This window comes from Pinus tabuliformis, chromosome 2_1, assembly GCF_031772625.1.
Source record: "Pinus tabuliformis cultivar Carrire ecotype Pingquan chromosome 2_1, CPIR1, whole genome shotgun sequence".
Classification (NCBI taxonomy): Eukaryota; Viridiplantae; Streptophyta; class Pinopsida; order Pinales; family Pinaceae; genus Pinus; species Pinus tabuliformis.
In genome coordinates this window covers 634,216,773-634,233,324 of record NC_142299.1, presented here as the reverse complement: position 1 = coordinate 634,233,324, position 16,552 = coordinate 634,216,773, and the positions used below count along the sequence as shown (strand labels likewise).

At 37.1% G+C, this 16,552-nt stretch overlaps 1 protein-coding gene across 15 annotated transcripts in view; it reads right to left on the bottom strand.

Moving 5' to 3' along the window:
* Positions 1–3,678: 3,678 nt before the first annotated feature.
* Positions 3,679–16,552, bottom strand: part of LOC149202148 (protein MEI2-like 2) — a 118,458-nt gene continuing 105,584 nt past the window's right edge. For all 15 annotated transcript variants that reach the window (XM_089403087.1, XM_089403096.1, XM_089403089.1 and 12 more), the window contains 3 exons: positions 4,449–5,115; positions 3,922–4,006; positions 3,679–3,808 (listed from right to left, as the gene is read on the bottom strand). In XM_089403087.1, the coding sequence (XP_089259213.1) occupies positions 3,716–3,808; positions 3,922–4,006; positions 4,449–5,115 (845 nt within the window). In that variant the 3' untranslated portion in view covers positions 3,679–3,715. The remainder of the gene's footprint in view (positions 3,809–3,921; positions 4,007–4,448; positions 5,116–16,552) is intronic.

Here is a 16,552-nt window from a genome sequence, read left to right as displayed (position 1 = left end):
GATTTGCATGGAAATCTAGGGGCCAACCCCTAGGATCATGATTTTTGGAGCTCTCTAAACTCACCTTGGCATTTCGGCCGCCTTTGTGGGTTAATTCTTATGTTTACACATTTGCTACTAGGTTGGCATGTCACCTAGAGTGATTTTTCAGATTACTTTATGACTTGGGAGGGGCTTCTTGCTCTAATTTGAATTAGTAGGACATGTATAAATAAGAGATCACATCATTGTGACCAATCATCATCAAACTTGTGAATTTCGGACCTCTTAGAGAATTCACACTTGCTTCTTGTGGGTGATTTTGGAGATACTTGGATGCATTTTGATATATGGAAGTTGATTTTGACATTCTTTGGAGTTATTTCTTGGTCTAATGGAAGGATATATTGCATGTTATCTTGTAAGTGGAATCTTTTGTTGAATATATTTTTCTTGAATGTCTAATGAATGGAACTATTGATTCTAGGTTGAAATTATGTGTCCTAATTTGTTGAAGATTAATTTATTGAAGAATATCTAGATGAATGTTGTATGCATTACTCATTGTAACATGTAATGAATGTTCCTAGTGGAGTACTTGTTATTCTCCATCAAAATCCATTATTCCATTAAGTGGGTAATTGTTGAAATTTTGATAGCTAGGGCATCAAATTTTGACCTCCTTAGAAGGAATTTGGCTTATCTTAAACATCCTAGACTCCATATCCCCATAGGACAAGACATTGGTCCTATCACTCAATGATCAACCTTAACTTTACTACATAATTTTCTCTTCTCAAATTCGGTCCTTTTAAGGCTAGGAAGGGAAATCTAGGGCTTGGAGCGAAATTTTAAGGAGGCTTTTTGGTGGTTTGAGAGCCTAAGCATCAAGAGGTAGGTCTTGACTACTTGACATATCATTTTGGTGGGCATCCACTCAAATTTCATCCATAAAATGATAAATCTCTTGCCCGAAGTGTTTCCCTAAGTGTTGCCCTCCTCCCTCAACTTGAGGACTTCCTCGAGGATTTCATGAGCCTTGGAATAGTTGATTATCATTGTAAGAAACCCTTTCTCTTTGGTATTGACCTTGTGAATATTTGTTTTTCATCGAAAATTTCAAAACCCTATGTCTTGAACTTTGTTTTCTAGAGCCTTTCTTTGAGAACGTTTTGCTTCTTGAAAGCCTTGAATCATTATCGAGCCTCTCTTCTAAATGAACTCTAGCTTGATCATGTTGTGCCTTATACCTAGCATATCTATTCTAAGTGATCCCCTTCCTATCAGGACTCCTCCCATCGGTGAAAGTCCGTAAAGAGCAGGGGATTTTTGGTTGAGGTGACATTGGGCCTCAACACCATTGTTAGCACTTTGTCTAACATTTGTCTTGTCGGGCTTCCCTCTCCAAGGTCTACTAGATTTTGTGGTAACAAAACAATTTCATAGGATATGATTTAAGATATCTGTCCACAAATATCAGTTATCAGGGACTAGAAACAGACGGAAATAGGTCTTCCATAAATGGGTAAAGCAAGGATCCAATGTCAGAAACTTTTGGAAGACCTTCTAGGAAACCATTAGAAACAGTGAAAATTCTAGAAAATGGTTTTAGAAACAAATCTTTTAAAAATGCTTCTAATGTTCTATTTATAAAACATCATGCAAATCAAGACCATAATACAAAAGAAATAAAAGAAAATAAAAAGAATGGGTGACAAAAAGGTCGCCACCATAAGATCATAATGAAATTCCTAAAATCAAAAGCCCCTTAAACAACTAAATATACCATAATCAAAAAGGGGTATCACTGGAAAATCCCTTTAGCATTACACTTAGAAGAAATAACCTCAAGTAAAATATATGAAAAAATATACCTTCAATCCCAATGGATAAAAAAAAAAATTGTATTTTCCAATTAAATTTGATCTCAATAATTCAACATTCATCATAATACATACATTTCAGGATATGGAAGCAAAATCATAAAAGTCAAAACACCGCAATGGAAACATCAAGGTAATTTTATCATAACAAAATCGGTGATCGAACCGGAAAAACCTCTGAACCGGGAACCAGTTAAAAAACCGATCAACCAGAAACACATATAATATTCAAATTTTAAAGAAAAACATATATATTCATATGCATCCGTATGAATCCAAACCATTCATACACAAATAAACAAAACTTCATTTTTATAGCATGTAAGAGTGCACATAACCAAAATAGCATCAAGTGCCATCCATCACTGAATCAAAAATACATCAACTAACAATGTCTAAATGGCCTCTAGCATCTAAAAGAAATAATGCTACAACAAATACCTACATAACATCAAAAACATTGCCTATATTGGGATCTGTGGCATAAATATCACCCTTTAAGCATTAAAATAAGATAGAAAAAAACATAGCATGTCAAGTCCAGGTTCAGTTTTAGACTTTTAGTGATGGGTACATTTTTAGTAAGGTCATGAAAGAGGAGTTCAACAACCAATGTCACTAACATCAAGGTACAGATAGGTCTTCATGCTATTGATTAAATACTAGTTATACCCCGATACACATCAAAATCCAATGGAAACGTTGCAATCCCCCAATCTTGAAATCCTGAAGAAATTATTAAGTCTGCTGGATTTTGAGTGATCTAAAATTCTATTTTCTCTGTTTGAAATCCAATGAGGTCGGAACCACTCTCAAATATCCCAAGACATTTCATGGTAATGTTAAGAATTTAATTACCATGAATTGCATAGCAATACTAGGGCCGTCGGCTTGAATATTAGGCTGGCCCACTCAAAAAATAATATTTTCTTAGAAAAATTGTGTTTCCAATGTCTTTGATCAATTGTATGGAACTGGCCAGTTGAGTGAAAAATGGCCAGTTCGGTACCAAAACAGCCATTTCCGGTACTGAACCGGCCATTTCCAGTTCCAAACCCTGAACCAGAATGGTTTGGCCCCCAAACCAGTCGGACCAGCTGGTTCCACCAGTTCCGGCCCTGTTTTGATAACACTGCATCATGGTTCAATCATCTATTATATGGCTACACAAGTAATGTGTCAAGATCTAGATCATCATCATCCAGTCAAAAATGTGCCCAGGACACCCTGCTGACTGGTGCCCAGGACACCCTGCTGACTGCTCTTTCTCTTTAACGTCTTCTGAGTAGAAGGTTTTCGTTTTAATGGACTAGGGTTGGTGCGCCCTTTAGGGTTAGATTAGAAGTTAAGTTTAGGAAAAAAATCAGCATAATCACCAGAAACAGCCAGAAGGTCCCAATGATTTCTAGGAACCCTCAAGAAATGGCTTGAGTAGTTTCAAGAAATATCTGGAAACTGCCAAGCCATTTTCAACCTCCTGGAATATTTTCTGAGACAGTTTCCTAGAACCCAAAATGTTTCCAGTATGAGAAATCAATTTCCTTCGTAGTCTAAATAGTTTCTGGGATTCATAGTATTTGAGTCATGGTATGAACAAGAATTGCAATATAAAACATTTTGAATGTAGGATCTAAAGCTGTCAAATCACATAACAAGTTTTGCACCACCACTAACCATTCTCACTTCTTTCTACTTACACATCTACTTTGCCCAACTGAATTCAAGGCTCTTTATCAACACAAGGAGTAAAAATATTTGCACGATTATATGGAAACAAAAAGCGTATTTGATGCCTTCAGTGTCTAATGTAAGAATAAAGGACATAACTTCCACAAATGAAAATCTTTCCAAGACTATGGGATGATCATGATACAAACCTGATAAAAAGGAATGATATGAGACGGAGAAGTCATATTTATGAATGCATAACCAACATTGCATTTATTCTGCCATAAGAAAAAGCTTATTAGTTTTTTTGCATAACCAAAAGCTCAATAATGGCCATGTTAAGACAAGATTGAAGTTTGTAGCTTAGAGTCTCGAGTAGCAAGAATCTTGCCTTAAAATCAATCGGCAAATACAGAAAATCATATGTCCCGCGATGATTTTCATCAATAGTAGCCAACAGCATCTTTGAAGTATACCTACATAATATCACAGAAAACATGTTACATTCAGAAATATTAAAACATCTATTTAAGAGCACCAATGTTCTAGTGCAATATAAGAGAAGCAGAAAAATATCAACACCATCTAAAAAGATTCATATGAAAGACAAATATATGACACGAAAGTTGAAACAGATAGTAGTGGGAAATTGGGAACATATCAAAAAGATAAAAATCTTTCCATATTTCAAATCTTAAGTTAAAAGAATGAACCAAAGCTTTTATATACTTCCTGATGAATACTTATTTAGCACTAATCAGAGAAAAAAAACATGCCCAGACTTCATACAGCATCACTGAAAGTCAGCTATATCCAATGAAGAACAACACCCAACTACTAACGACATTTATAGAAGCACCATATAAACAGAAAACCACTAAGAGTTTACGATAAGCATATAACTGGAAAAGGGCTTACTTGTTTGGGATGTTCTTGATCATGATTGTTGTCCGTGCATCTTCACCACGCATGATTTTGTCCAGGTCTAGTTGATATTGCTTCTTATTATCTGCTTGACTTGTGTTATTGTCCCCACGTCGGCTTCTTCCACGTTCATTTAATCCTTCTGAGAAGTTTGCAATTGAACCAGTAAACCCTCCACCAGAAAACATTCGGCTTTTTCGCTGTGGGGACAACACCCCAATTGGAGAACCACATTCAATATTGCTATTGTTTGAGATAGAAACACCCCCAGCATTCAAAACAGCATGTGCACCAATACTTATTACAGGGCTTCCATTGGCACAACTCATCGATCCAAGTGAGCTAGGATTTACAAAAGTCATATCAGGTGTCTCTGTCAGGTAACTAAAGTGTCTATCTAGTGACGGCTCGCCTGAGGGAGCAGAACCGACATGATGATGATGTGGTGCTATAGCTGAACCTATATAAGGGCTTTGTCTCCCAGAGTAAGGCTGTGACCCGTTAGCATTTACAGAGTGTCCAAGTGGTGGTCCGGGCCATGTAATATGATGAGAATAAGGACTTGGGCTGCCCCATAAATATTGATGACCTGACAACGTACCATTAACACCTGAGCTTGAGCTTAGGTGCCCAAATGACCCGCTACTTCCTGTTCCAATTCCTGTTCAGACAATCCCATGGAAATTAAAAAAAATTACAGAATTCAGCCCTCCATGTTTGTATATCACAGAAGTCTCCAACAAGGATATTTTCATGACAATTCTAGATACTAAAGAGTAAATTTCAATTTCACTGCAAATGCAACTGACACAAAATTTGTGAACAGTCCTAATAAATCAAAACCAAGTAATTGTTCTATGTATAAATTTCTTAAAACGTTATATGTAATGGAAATGCATGCATTGAAAAAGAAAAAAAATCTATGAATATTAATGTCAGTATCCTAGGGACAATATAATAGACAAGGAGTAGATATAAAAGAGAGAAACAACAAGAAAACTGTGACACAAGCCTAATGCAAGGCATTCTCTGTCATCCAAAATTTTCTAATGCTTTTATTGAAAATAGCTTCTCTTATTATTAAAAAAGATGAAACTGAAGCTATTTTACAATAAAATAAGGCTCGCTGAAGGTCAGCCATGGACAAGCTTGACAAAACCAAAAGCAAAACTGCACCACCAAGGAATAGTAAGTTCGAAGTGCCACTGTTAAGACATCAGAGGTTCTGCATAAATGTAGTGCTTGCCGAAAAACAAAGGCCATCTGCCATTTTACAAGGACATCCAAGCAATAATATGCATGATAAAGAGACCAAGGCTATGTTACAACATATGCCCTCCACACCACTCACCCCCCAAAGACCTAGATCTGTACAAATCTGAATCTGCTGTCAACATGGCATGGAAACAGCCAAGAGAAATATCCTACATGATACTGCTTAGATACAACTGAGATACGTAGTGCTGCCATCCACCCCCCTCACCTCCCAAAGACCTAGATCTGGTACGAACACTGCTCAGAAACAGCCCAGACAAAATATCTTACAGAATACAGAAAAGGTATGTATCCACTGAAAACCTTAAACAAAATAACGCAACCCTAAAAATAAAGAGGATCACATCTTTCTAAGTACAACTAGAAGTAAACCTGTGAAATTACCAATATGTAGTAAATATCATGAATAGCATTTATTTATATAATAGCTGCAGATAGTGTCTATACAATACTCGATACAAGAAGGTTTAAAAACATGAAAAGCACACCAGTTCACTCATTGGTTAACCAGAGCACTACCTCAATGGTTAACTAGTGCAATATGTTTTCAAAACAACATAAAGATTTTTGCAGCAGTGCTGCATGACTCATGGGGAAAAGATCAGCAGACTCACAGGTCATAGAAAAACACACACACACACACACAAGTCTGCCAATTTTCCCAATGCTTTCAACAAAATTCCAATTCGAAAGTTGACTATTTGTGGCTATTTTTGCCCATTTTCACTTGCATTTTTCATTTCCATGAGGGACTTCAATTCAGCATGCCAATAAGGAGGGAAAGTGGTGTTTAATACATGGTAACAATACTTTCTTGGAAACAACAACTATTTTTATTCCATTTTTCATAGTTTATTCTACAGAACCAGCATATCTCAGGTACTATTTGGCTCATTTTTATTCAAATTTCTGCAACAAGAATAGTGTCAATTGGTAGGTTAATGAATTATAGATATTTTGTGCATATCTCTAAGCAAAAATCCCACTTTGTTTTTACCCCAAGGATAATGTTGATTGTTAGGTTAAACTATTATTGGCACATAAATTTGTTTCTTTATTTCTTTTGCCAAGGGGGGTGGGGGTCAGTGGGGACAAAACGCCCAATTTGTTTTTTTCCATAAGTTGCAATTTCCACACCAAAATGCCAAATGAATTATGCATATTTTGAGCATATGGGCACACCCTATTAAAGGACAACATAGTAGAGTCAAATGCAAACTTTGCTCAAAGGTGTTATGATTTGATCCAGAGGGATTTACTGTTTAAAGTGTCCCCTGAGAGAGATGCTAACCCTGTTCAAATGTCACTCAAAATGTTTTCAGGCACAAGGCAGTGTTGCTCGTTAATAACGGAAAAAGAAACCAAACAAACCATGTTTACTGAACTTGAAACAGGTGAAGCAGCAAGGAAAGCTGCTATGCACTTTCTTCTACACTGGGTCCAGAGGAGGGAATATTTGGGAGGGCTCAAATGCTTAGCCTTCTACAAGCCCTCGTCTTCCTCCTAGCGTCACATCACTATTCTCTGTTCAAAGAACTCAACTTGGGGCACATCCTTCCATCCATTCCACTACTAAAGAAAAAAACAAGGCAAAGTAGGTGGGATTGCGGACAGGGAGTTTCAGTTTTCTCATGGGATAACATGCCTTTTAGTATTGCCATCTAAGCAGCAAGATCAATGGAAAAGGGATCCCCTGCACCAAATTTTGGAAACACGGAAAGGAATTCAAAAAATTGTGGGAGAATACTGATTCCACAGTTAGGTCAAATATATTGACAGATGGGAAGGGAGACCTTGTAAATTTCCCAGATTCTTGTCCCAAGGAAAAACATTTATTAAATTTGTTGTTGCATCAGTAAATGTTAAAGATGCTATGCTGTTGTGTAATTTGTTGGATAAGTTCAAACTTCATCCTAAAGATAGGTATGAAGGATGTTGTCCAAGTCATGACAAGTAATGAAGCTAATCATGTCAAGACTGGCAGAATGTTAAAATTTAATGGAGAAACGCCCTGCTGCTTCATGCGATTTCTTGCAATACTTGCATTTTCTTTTAATTTTAGAAAGACTTTTTGGGTTTCTTGTAACTAATCCTCAATTGCTAGAACTTTTGTCTCGGAAATGGCGAAGTCCTTCCATTTAGGAGGTTCATACAGAGTTTGAAATGGAGTCGTTTTTGTGGAAGTGTGATAAGTTGAATTGTACCACCATTCAACGAGATGTAACCATTGAGCCAGTTATTTTGTTTGTTAGTTGCATAACAACAAAGGTAACTTTCTAAGCACTTATTGACAGTTTCTGTTTGACCGTTTGTTTGAGGATGATATGCAGAACTCATGTTGAGGTATGTTCCAATATGTTTGAAGAGCTCCTTCCAAAAATTCCCTTTAAATTTGGCATCTCTATCACTAACAATGACTCAAGGAGATCCATGTACTTTGTACACATTCTTGCAAAATATCTCGGCGATCTCTTTTGTTGAATCTGATTTCTTCATTCCTATGAAGTGTGCATACTATGTGAGTTTGTTTACTACTACAAGAATTTTATCTTTTCCGTCTAACATGGGTAATCCTTCAATAAAATCCATTGATATTTCTTCCCATTTTTGGTTTGGAATATTCAAGGGGTGGAGCAGACCTGGGGTCATAATGTTCTCACTTTTATTTCACTGGCAATGATCACATTCTGCTACATATTTTTTAATATCATTATTCATTCCCTTCCAGAAAAATGATTGTCATGCATTATAGTAGCTTCTAAAGAAACCTACATGCCCAACTGACAATGAATCATGGGACTCCTTGAGAACTTTGGCTTTGAATTTGGAATTTGGAAATTAGGTAAATTGCTCCCTTGTACCACAGAATATCGTTTTTCCATTCAAATTTTGAATTATGAGGTAGGTTATTGATTATAACACTTGTTTCTGGATCTTTTGCATATTCACTTTGAATCTCATTAAGTCGTTCTGGAACAGCAACTGAAATTGCAAGTAATGATGATTCTTCATCTTTTTTGGGCAGAGCATCTGCTACTACATTGACTTTCCCTTTCTTATGTAATATATCCATGTCGAAGGCAGCAATTTTTTCAATCCACTTTTGTTGTTCTGTAGAGAGTGTTTTCTGTTGGAGGTGGTGCTAAAGACTATTATGGTCTGTTCATATAAAGAATTTATTTCCCAAAAGATATTGTCTCCACTTGGCTAATGCGTGCATAATGGCAAGCAGTTGCTAGTTATATGTAGACTTGAGACATTCTTTCCTGTTGAGCACCCTGCTTTCAAACGTGATTAAGTGACCATCTTGCATTAATACTACTCCTATGCCAAAACCTGAAGCGTCACATTCAATTACAAATGGCTTTAAAAAATCTGGAGTTGCCAATACAAATGCATTAGACATAATTTCCTTCGAGTCCTCAAAACACCTTTTTACTTCATCATCCCATCGAAATGATTTCTTCTTTAGAAGGTTCATTAGGGGAACAATTACATGGGCTTATTTTTTAATAAACCTTCGATAGTACCCTATCAACCCAAGAATCCTCTTAACTTGGAGATGTTAACTCATTTGGGTCATTCTTTTATAGCCCTGATCTTATTAGGATCTACTTTTACTCCTTCCTTCGATATTATGTGTCTGAGGTACTCTACTTCTTCTTTTCTGAAAGTGCACTTGGACATCTTTGCATAGAACTGATGTTCTTATAATATAGTGAGAACTTGCTCCAAATGTTGTAGATGCTCCTTCCATGTTTTACTATAGATTAGAATATCGTCAAAGAACACTAACACAAACTTCCTTATATACGAACAAATACCTCATTCATGGTGGCTTGGAAGGTTGTCTGAGCATTAGTTGATCCGAAGGGCATTACCTTAAATTCATAATGACCTTCATGTGTTCGAAAAGCAGTCTTCACTATGTCCTCTAGCCTTATCCTGATCTGGTGATATCCTGATCTCAAGTCCAATTTTGAAAAGTATTGGGCTCCATGAAGTTCATCTAGCATTTCATCTTTAAAGGGGACCGAAAACTTATTCTTAATCGTTACCTTGTTCAATCCTCAATAATCTACACACAATCTAAAGGACCCATCATTTTTTTGGACTAAAACCACTGGAGCAGCGTATGGGCTTCTACTTTTTGTAATGATTCCACACTTTAAAAGATCTTGGACTAAACTTTCAATTTCAGTGTTTTGGTGGTGTGGATACCTATATAGCTTGATGTTGACAAGTTTGACCCCGATTTGACTTCGATTATGTCTTCGATTTCTCTTTCAGGTGGCATCTTCATAAGAAGATCTTGGAACATCTTTTTGTGTTTTTGAATCAATGTTTGAACTTCAGGTGGTAGTTCTTGAACTTCAAGTGTTTCTTCGCTAACAAATCTTGAAGCCAGCATCTCCGTCTGATGACACTGCACTACATATGCTGGTGCTCCTTTCGGAATCAGCTTCATCATTTGGTATGATGATACAATTTGACTCTTGGGGGGTTGGAACCCAAATAACTTGTATTTCTGCCCCTCCCATCTAAACTTTATAAACTGCTTTTGATGGTTGGCAAAGTAAGTGCCCAAGATTTGTAGCCATTGGATACCTGGGGACCACATCCACTCCTAATGGTACAGTGTAGAACGGAGATTCTAAATTGTAGTCCTGAATCTGTAATTTGACTTTATGGCATTTCCCTATTTTTTCAATTTTCTTTCCGTCAGCTACCATCACTTTCATGTTGGGCATGGGATATGCGAAAATGTTGAGCCTTTTCGCCAAATTTGAGGTCAAAAAGTTGTGGATGTTGTCGGTATCTATTAGAACCATTACATTGCCTTTTTTGATATGTCCTTTTATCTTTAATGTTTGGGGATCAGATATACCTGTCATGGTCGATAATAATACTTGCGGAACATTCTCGTTATCTGATTCTGGAGAAAATTGTGGAGAATCTTCAACTTCTTCTACATCTAATTCTTCACTCTCTGAATCATTGGTTGCTTCGCATGTATACAGGTTCTTGGTCTCTTTTCCCTTAGCACATTTGTGTTTAGGATCCCATTTTTCGCCACAACGTTTGCACTTACCTTCTTTCATTCTTTGCATTTCCAAATTAGCTTTTCCTCCTTCACGTAGTTGTGGTGGAACATATTTTGTATTATCCGTGTTAGCAGTTTGGGTAATTTTATGTCTCGAATATACGCTTTCAACTTTTGGCCACTGCATCCCTTCAAGCTTCTTTTCTACAACTTTTGCTTTTTGTCTTGCTTCTTCTATAGAAGTGATGTCATGAAGCTTAAGCTCAGCCTGGAGATGTGGTTTAAGTCCTATGATCTATGATTGAATAACACTAGTCTCTGACAAACCAGGTACTCGTGTAGCTAGAGTTTCCCATTCTCTAGTGTATTCGTGCACATCTCCTGGTGAGTGCTGAGAAGAACTCTTCTTCCTTGACACCTTGGAAACTCTTAAAGAATGCATTTTTGAATTTCTTCCAATTGATAACAAGTGTCATTTTCTTCCACCACATACACCAATTATATGCTTCGCCTTCCATTTGCATAGATGCATGCCTAATCTTTTCATCATCATTGTCAATACCGTAAATCTCGAAATATTCCACTGCTTTATTAAACGATGCAACACTGTATTTCTCGTTACCATCAAATTTGGAGAGCTCAAATTTTGCTCTTCGTTGATATGTGAAAACAGGCGGGGTGAAGAAGGGGAATTGATTCGAGCACTACATATTTGAGTATTGATTCCAACGTTGCATATTTTGAAAATTCGTGTTACTATTTTGTTGATTGGCCATGGACAATGCTTTTGGAGACTTCGAGATCTGATGTGAGTCTGATGAGTTTGATGTATCCGAAGAATTTGGATGTTGATTAGCTTCGTTATTCTAGGGTATTTGATCAGGTGTAATTTTCAACTTGTCACAAATACAGGTCAACATTACCATTGCTTGATCATGAGCTATTAATGTTGCATTATGATTTTGATCCACCTTATTTGAAAGGATTGCATGATCATTTTTAAATTCATTATGATTCTGCTCTCGCTGATTTTTTGTTCTCTTTGTTGTACTCTGGAGCTCCTTGATTTTTTCGACATGTCCAGTGACTTTAGTCTCAAGATCTATCAATTTTTTATTAAAATCAGCCATCAACATTGATAAAGACATTAAACAGGTATGTGGTGGTGTATATTTATCCAGTGTAACTTTTTTTCTTAACCCTAATATTTTTTTTAATATAAAATTAATTAATTAACTATATAATTAGCTTGCATAATTTTAAATATATAATATATGTTTTTAATTATCTATAATTATATAATTAATTTAATTCAACATATATATATATATAAAAGTTTTATGATTTGGCACTGATGAGTAACAAAGGTCACAACTTATTGAAAATCGGTCGAGAAAAAAAAACATGTGACAACCGTTGGAAAAAAGCAGTGGAGGAGACATGACAGTCGGGACTCAAAGGAAAAACGGTGATCAGCGGTTGCAGAGGTGTCAAGAAAATGGTCGGGGCTGGAGGACGTTGAACAGGGGACGGTCGAGCAACGAAACGGGAAGCGGCAATTTGGAGCAAACGTGGGGAAGTGCACAGAATGGTCGGAGGTCAAAATATGAAACAGCAGACGACAGAGGACAAAGCAGGGAACAGGCACAACGGACAGGAATTTGTGGTCACAAAGACGGGAGACGCGGGCCACGATAGTGGAATTGAGGACGGGTATAGTGGAACACAAGGACAACAACAATGGAAATGGAATGTACGGGCAGCGGATTCTCAGGGAACGCGGCAGCATGGACACAATGAAGGAGCACGATGGGGGAGTAATATGACTTGTGGACGAGTGGGTGCCAAGAGACAGTGAATTACCAACTGAGGAACAAACAGGCTCTGACACCAAATGGAGCACACAAGCTCAATAATAGACAGAAATACATATATTTTTTATTAATGAATGAAAATGATGATTACAACGAATGAGGGCTTTGGCTTAAATATAGCCCAAGAGCCATTACATGAGAGGGCATGATCCTTGATCGTGCCCCTTAGTCTAAAACTGGAGTTAAGTTAGTAGAATAATTGTATACATAACACAGCTTGTATGTAAATAGTGGTAAAAACTTAGAAGCAGCTGTGAAGGGATATTTTGGATGGCACTGCTTACAGGTTCCCAAATGTTTCAGAGGCATGGTCATTCAAGATTGACATATTTTATTACAATGGTGTAGAAAAGAGGCATTTATTAGACATAAAATCAGCAATTGCATTTGTGATAGGTCCACGCAATTTTTCAGCCAACGTTGACTCTAATCCTTCCAATGTGTCAATGGGAGGACAAGGGCCTGGTTAATTGGCATGTTCAACATCAGACATGCTGATTACATGTCATGAAGTGAGCCTTTTCTCTCAATTTGTAGCAGCTTCAAAAGCTGATTTTTGGAGTACATTTGAGAGGGGCATGTGGTGTATGCAGGAGGAATGAGCATATGCGATTGTGGATATCAAAATGGAAGATTCCAGCAGGTTGACTTACACTATCGTCATATTTAGTAGTTAACCGATTGCACATTTGGAAGGTGAACTGCTGACTTCTTTTAAAACACGATTGGTCCAGCTAAGTTTGTATTTCGGAGAAGCATCTGTTTTCCATGTGACCACTGTTGAAAAATTGGGTAATTACGGTCGGTATTTTCATTAGCAAATAATGGAGACAAATTATATTTTTAGCTTTGACCAAGTCAGCCTCAAGAAGGACAAGTTGGCTCACATGTGTGAAAAGTCACCTCCTCAACCACATATAAATAAGGCATTGTTGGAACGCATTTTAGCATCTCATTAACACACAATTCAACCTCAAAATTGCAGAGGCTAATCCACACATGTGAAGGAGTCAAGGAGACATTTCAGACAAGCATTGACCAGCTTCTTTCTATCTGTTTAGACTTGCTTTGACTTGTGTTGACTTGGGCTATTTTGGATCTGTTTGACAGAGAGTTTGACTGTGCTTGGAGGCCGAAGATTGCAGGAGGCTCGTTGACTTGACTTGACTGAGATTTCACCTCTGTTCTGGACTGTTGAACACAGGTCGACCACAGGTCAACTATCTCTTCTTTGACTGAGAATTGCAGGGACTGTTTGACTGAGGCCTTCAATGAATTTCGGCCTCCTGTCCAGAGCTCCACAGGCCGAAATTCAGCCCCTGTGCAAATCAGACTTGACCAAAAATTGACTTCCTCTCTCTTTAATAGAGTTCAGGCTTCTGTGATCCATATCAATTAAGAGAGAATTTTTCGGCGAAAATCACATGGAATACCATTTGTCGACGCGTTTCGAACGAGCAAGTGTGGTTCATCGTCAGGACAAGTTGAAGAAACAGATCCAGCAAAGCAATTTAAATAGGCAGAACGGAGCCTCCTGACCAACGGCTAGTTTGACTCTAGGACCAGGGTCAAAAATATTTTATTAGCATAGTTAGTAAGAAATAGGACTAAAACATATAATTGAAGGGTACTTAGTTCACACATATTAATAATATGTGTGAACTAAGTACCCTTCAATTATATGTTTTAGTCCTATTTCTTACTAACTATGCTAATAAAATATTTTTGACCCTGGTCCTAGAGTCAAACTAGCCGTTGGTCAGGAGGCTCCGTTCTGCCTATTTAAATTGCTTTGCTGGATCTGTTTCTTCAACTTGTCCTGACGATGAACCACACTTGTTGGTTCGAAACGCGTCGACAAATGGTATTCCATGTGATTTTCGCAGAAAAATTCCTCTCTCTTTGTTGACTGGTTTGACTTGGTATTTGTTGAGGTCAGGTTTGGAATCTTGTTGGAATATTCTGATGTACTATTGATGAACAAGAACTCTCTCGTAAGGAAAGATTGGTTAGGATTTCCCCTAGTGGGTTTTGCCCTGGATTGAAGCCTAATTTCTGGTGTCTCTTGTCTCTTGTTTACTGTTCATTGTGATCTCTATTGCTCTATTGTGAAATTGAATGGTTGAAGTTTTTCATGTATAACTGTTTAATGATTGGAATGCTAGAAGAAGTCTAATTATATCATTGGAAGTAGTTATCAATTTTGAAAATCTATACTAGTCTTGATTGCACTAGAAAATCAACAACCACTAAGGGAGCTTCATAGGGTTCACTTATTCTAATAGTCAAACATTATGCTTATTGAGTGATTAGATAATACAATCACACTAGGCATAATGTAGTAGTGGATCATATGTCATAAGGTTAAGACATATTAAGTGTGATTAGTGTTTTGACATGATGACGGTTGTACAAGACATATTATTGCTCATGAACCACATTATTACATATTGAATAATAACAAATACACTCTCTTTCTCTCTTAACTATACTCTATGTATGTATGTAATTTAGTAAGGAAGCAACTACCTAGGGCACAGTTTGAACCTAAACCTCATGCCAAATACTGTTTTGAATCCCAACATCTAACACCAAACTTGTGCTTCAAGTAGTTGCACTATGCAGGTATAGGTGCAGGTCTATTATAAAAGGGTTAATCGATGCATCAACTATCTTTTATTTGCTGAAAAGTAAGCACTTAAATGAAAATAAATTAGTTCACTTTCTACTTGATTTCTTGAAGAAGCTGTGATCTCTGTCTGAATCACTGTTTCCCACTTTTGAGGACCCTTATATGGTAACTTCCATAATCTGTTAGTTCAAATAATTTCCTAAAAGGTCTCATTGGCCTAAACCAACTTTTGAAAAGAGTGAAGAGTTTCTTCTCAACAAAGTGTCAGACTCAGACTCTAGAAAGACTCAGGTGGCTTAGGACTTGGCAAAACTTGGTTCAAGACTCAATAAAACTCTGGAAATAACAAAAAAAAGTTATAATACAGTAAATGTTGTATACAAAAGATTTATCTTTTAACATTTCCAACCTATACAAGTTATAGAACCATCGTTTGTACACAAATTCATAAGATCATCTAATAAAATACAATAATACAACATTTCACAGTAGATATTTGTGTCTGACCTTCCAAACTATGTTTGACCCTTCAAATTTGTCTGCAGGGTCTTCATGTGCATGCGAAGTCAGACTAAAGAGTCAAGCCCCCAGTCTTGCAAGTCTAGCCGCCAGGCTCACAAGTCTTGGCAAGTGGGAAAAGTCTGAACAAGTTCAGCTGAGTCCTGAGTAGTCAGTACAAGTATAAGCCAAGTACTCAGTGGAAAAAGTCTGAACAAGTATAAGCCAAGTACTCAGCTCAGCTGAGACTCTAGAATAGGGACTTGCAAGTCTCCCTCAAGTCAAGCTTCCCTGCTTCAAATAATCTTCCAATGGGATGGAGTGTTTTTTCTCATAATTCTTTACATTTAAAAATTAATTCAATTGATTACATAATTGTCATAGCTTTCTGTAACCTCGTCTTATGCTCGATTTACCATAAGTCTTTGTCCCTAAATGTTCTAAAGTATGATTTTCACTAAAACCAGATCTAATCAAACTCACAGGCAAGGATATTTTTCTTTAAATTGCTTCATATATTCCCTCTTAAATCAGGATAGATGTGCATCAAGAATATTACATCAAGAAGCCAAAGAGCCGTCATACAAGATATCCTTCCTACATAAGCAAGGTGAGCTAACATGTCTGCTTTGGCTCCAACTTCAAGAGTATCTCCATGGCTCCTCACAGCCAATACGTATGTGTGCAGAGTAAACCAACTCTCCTTATGGCTATGTTGCATGATATGGGGAACCGGAAACGCATATCTGAAAAGGAAACGTGCTGGAAACGTGAC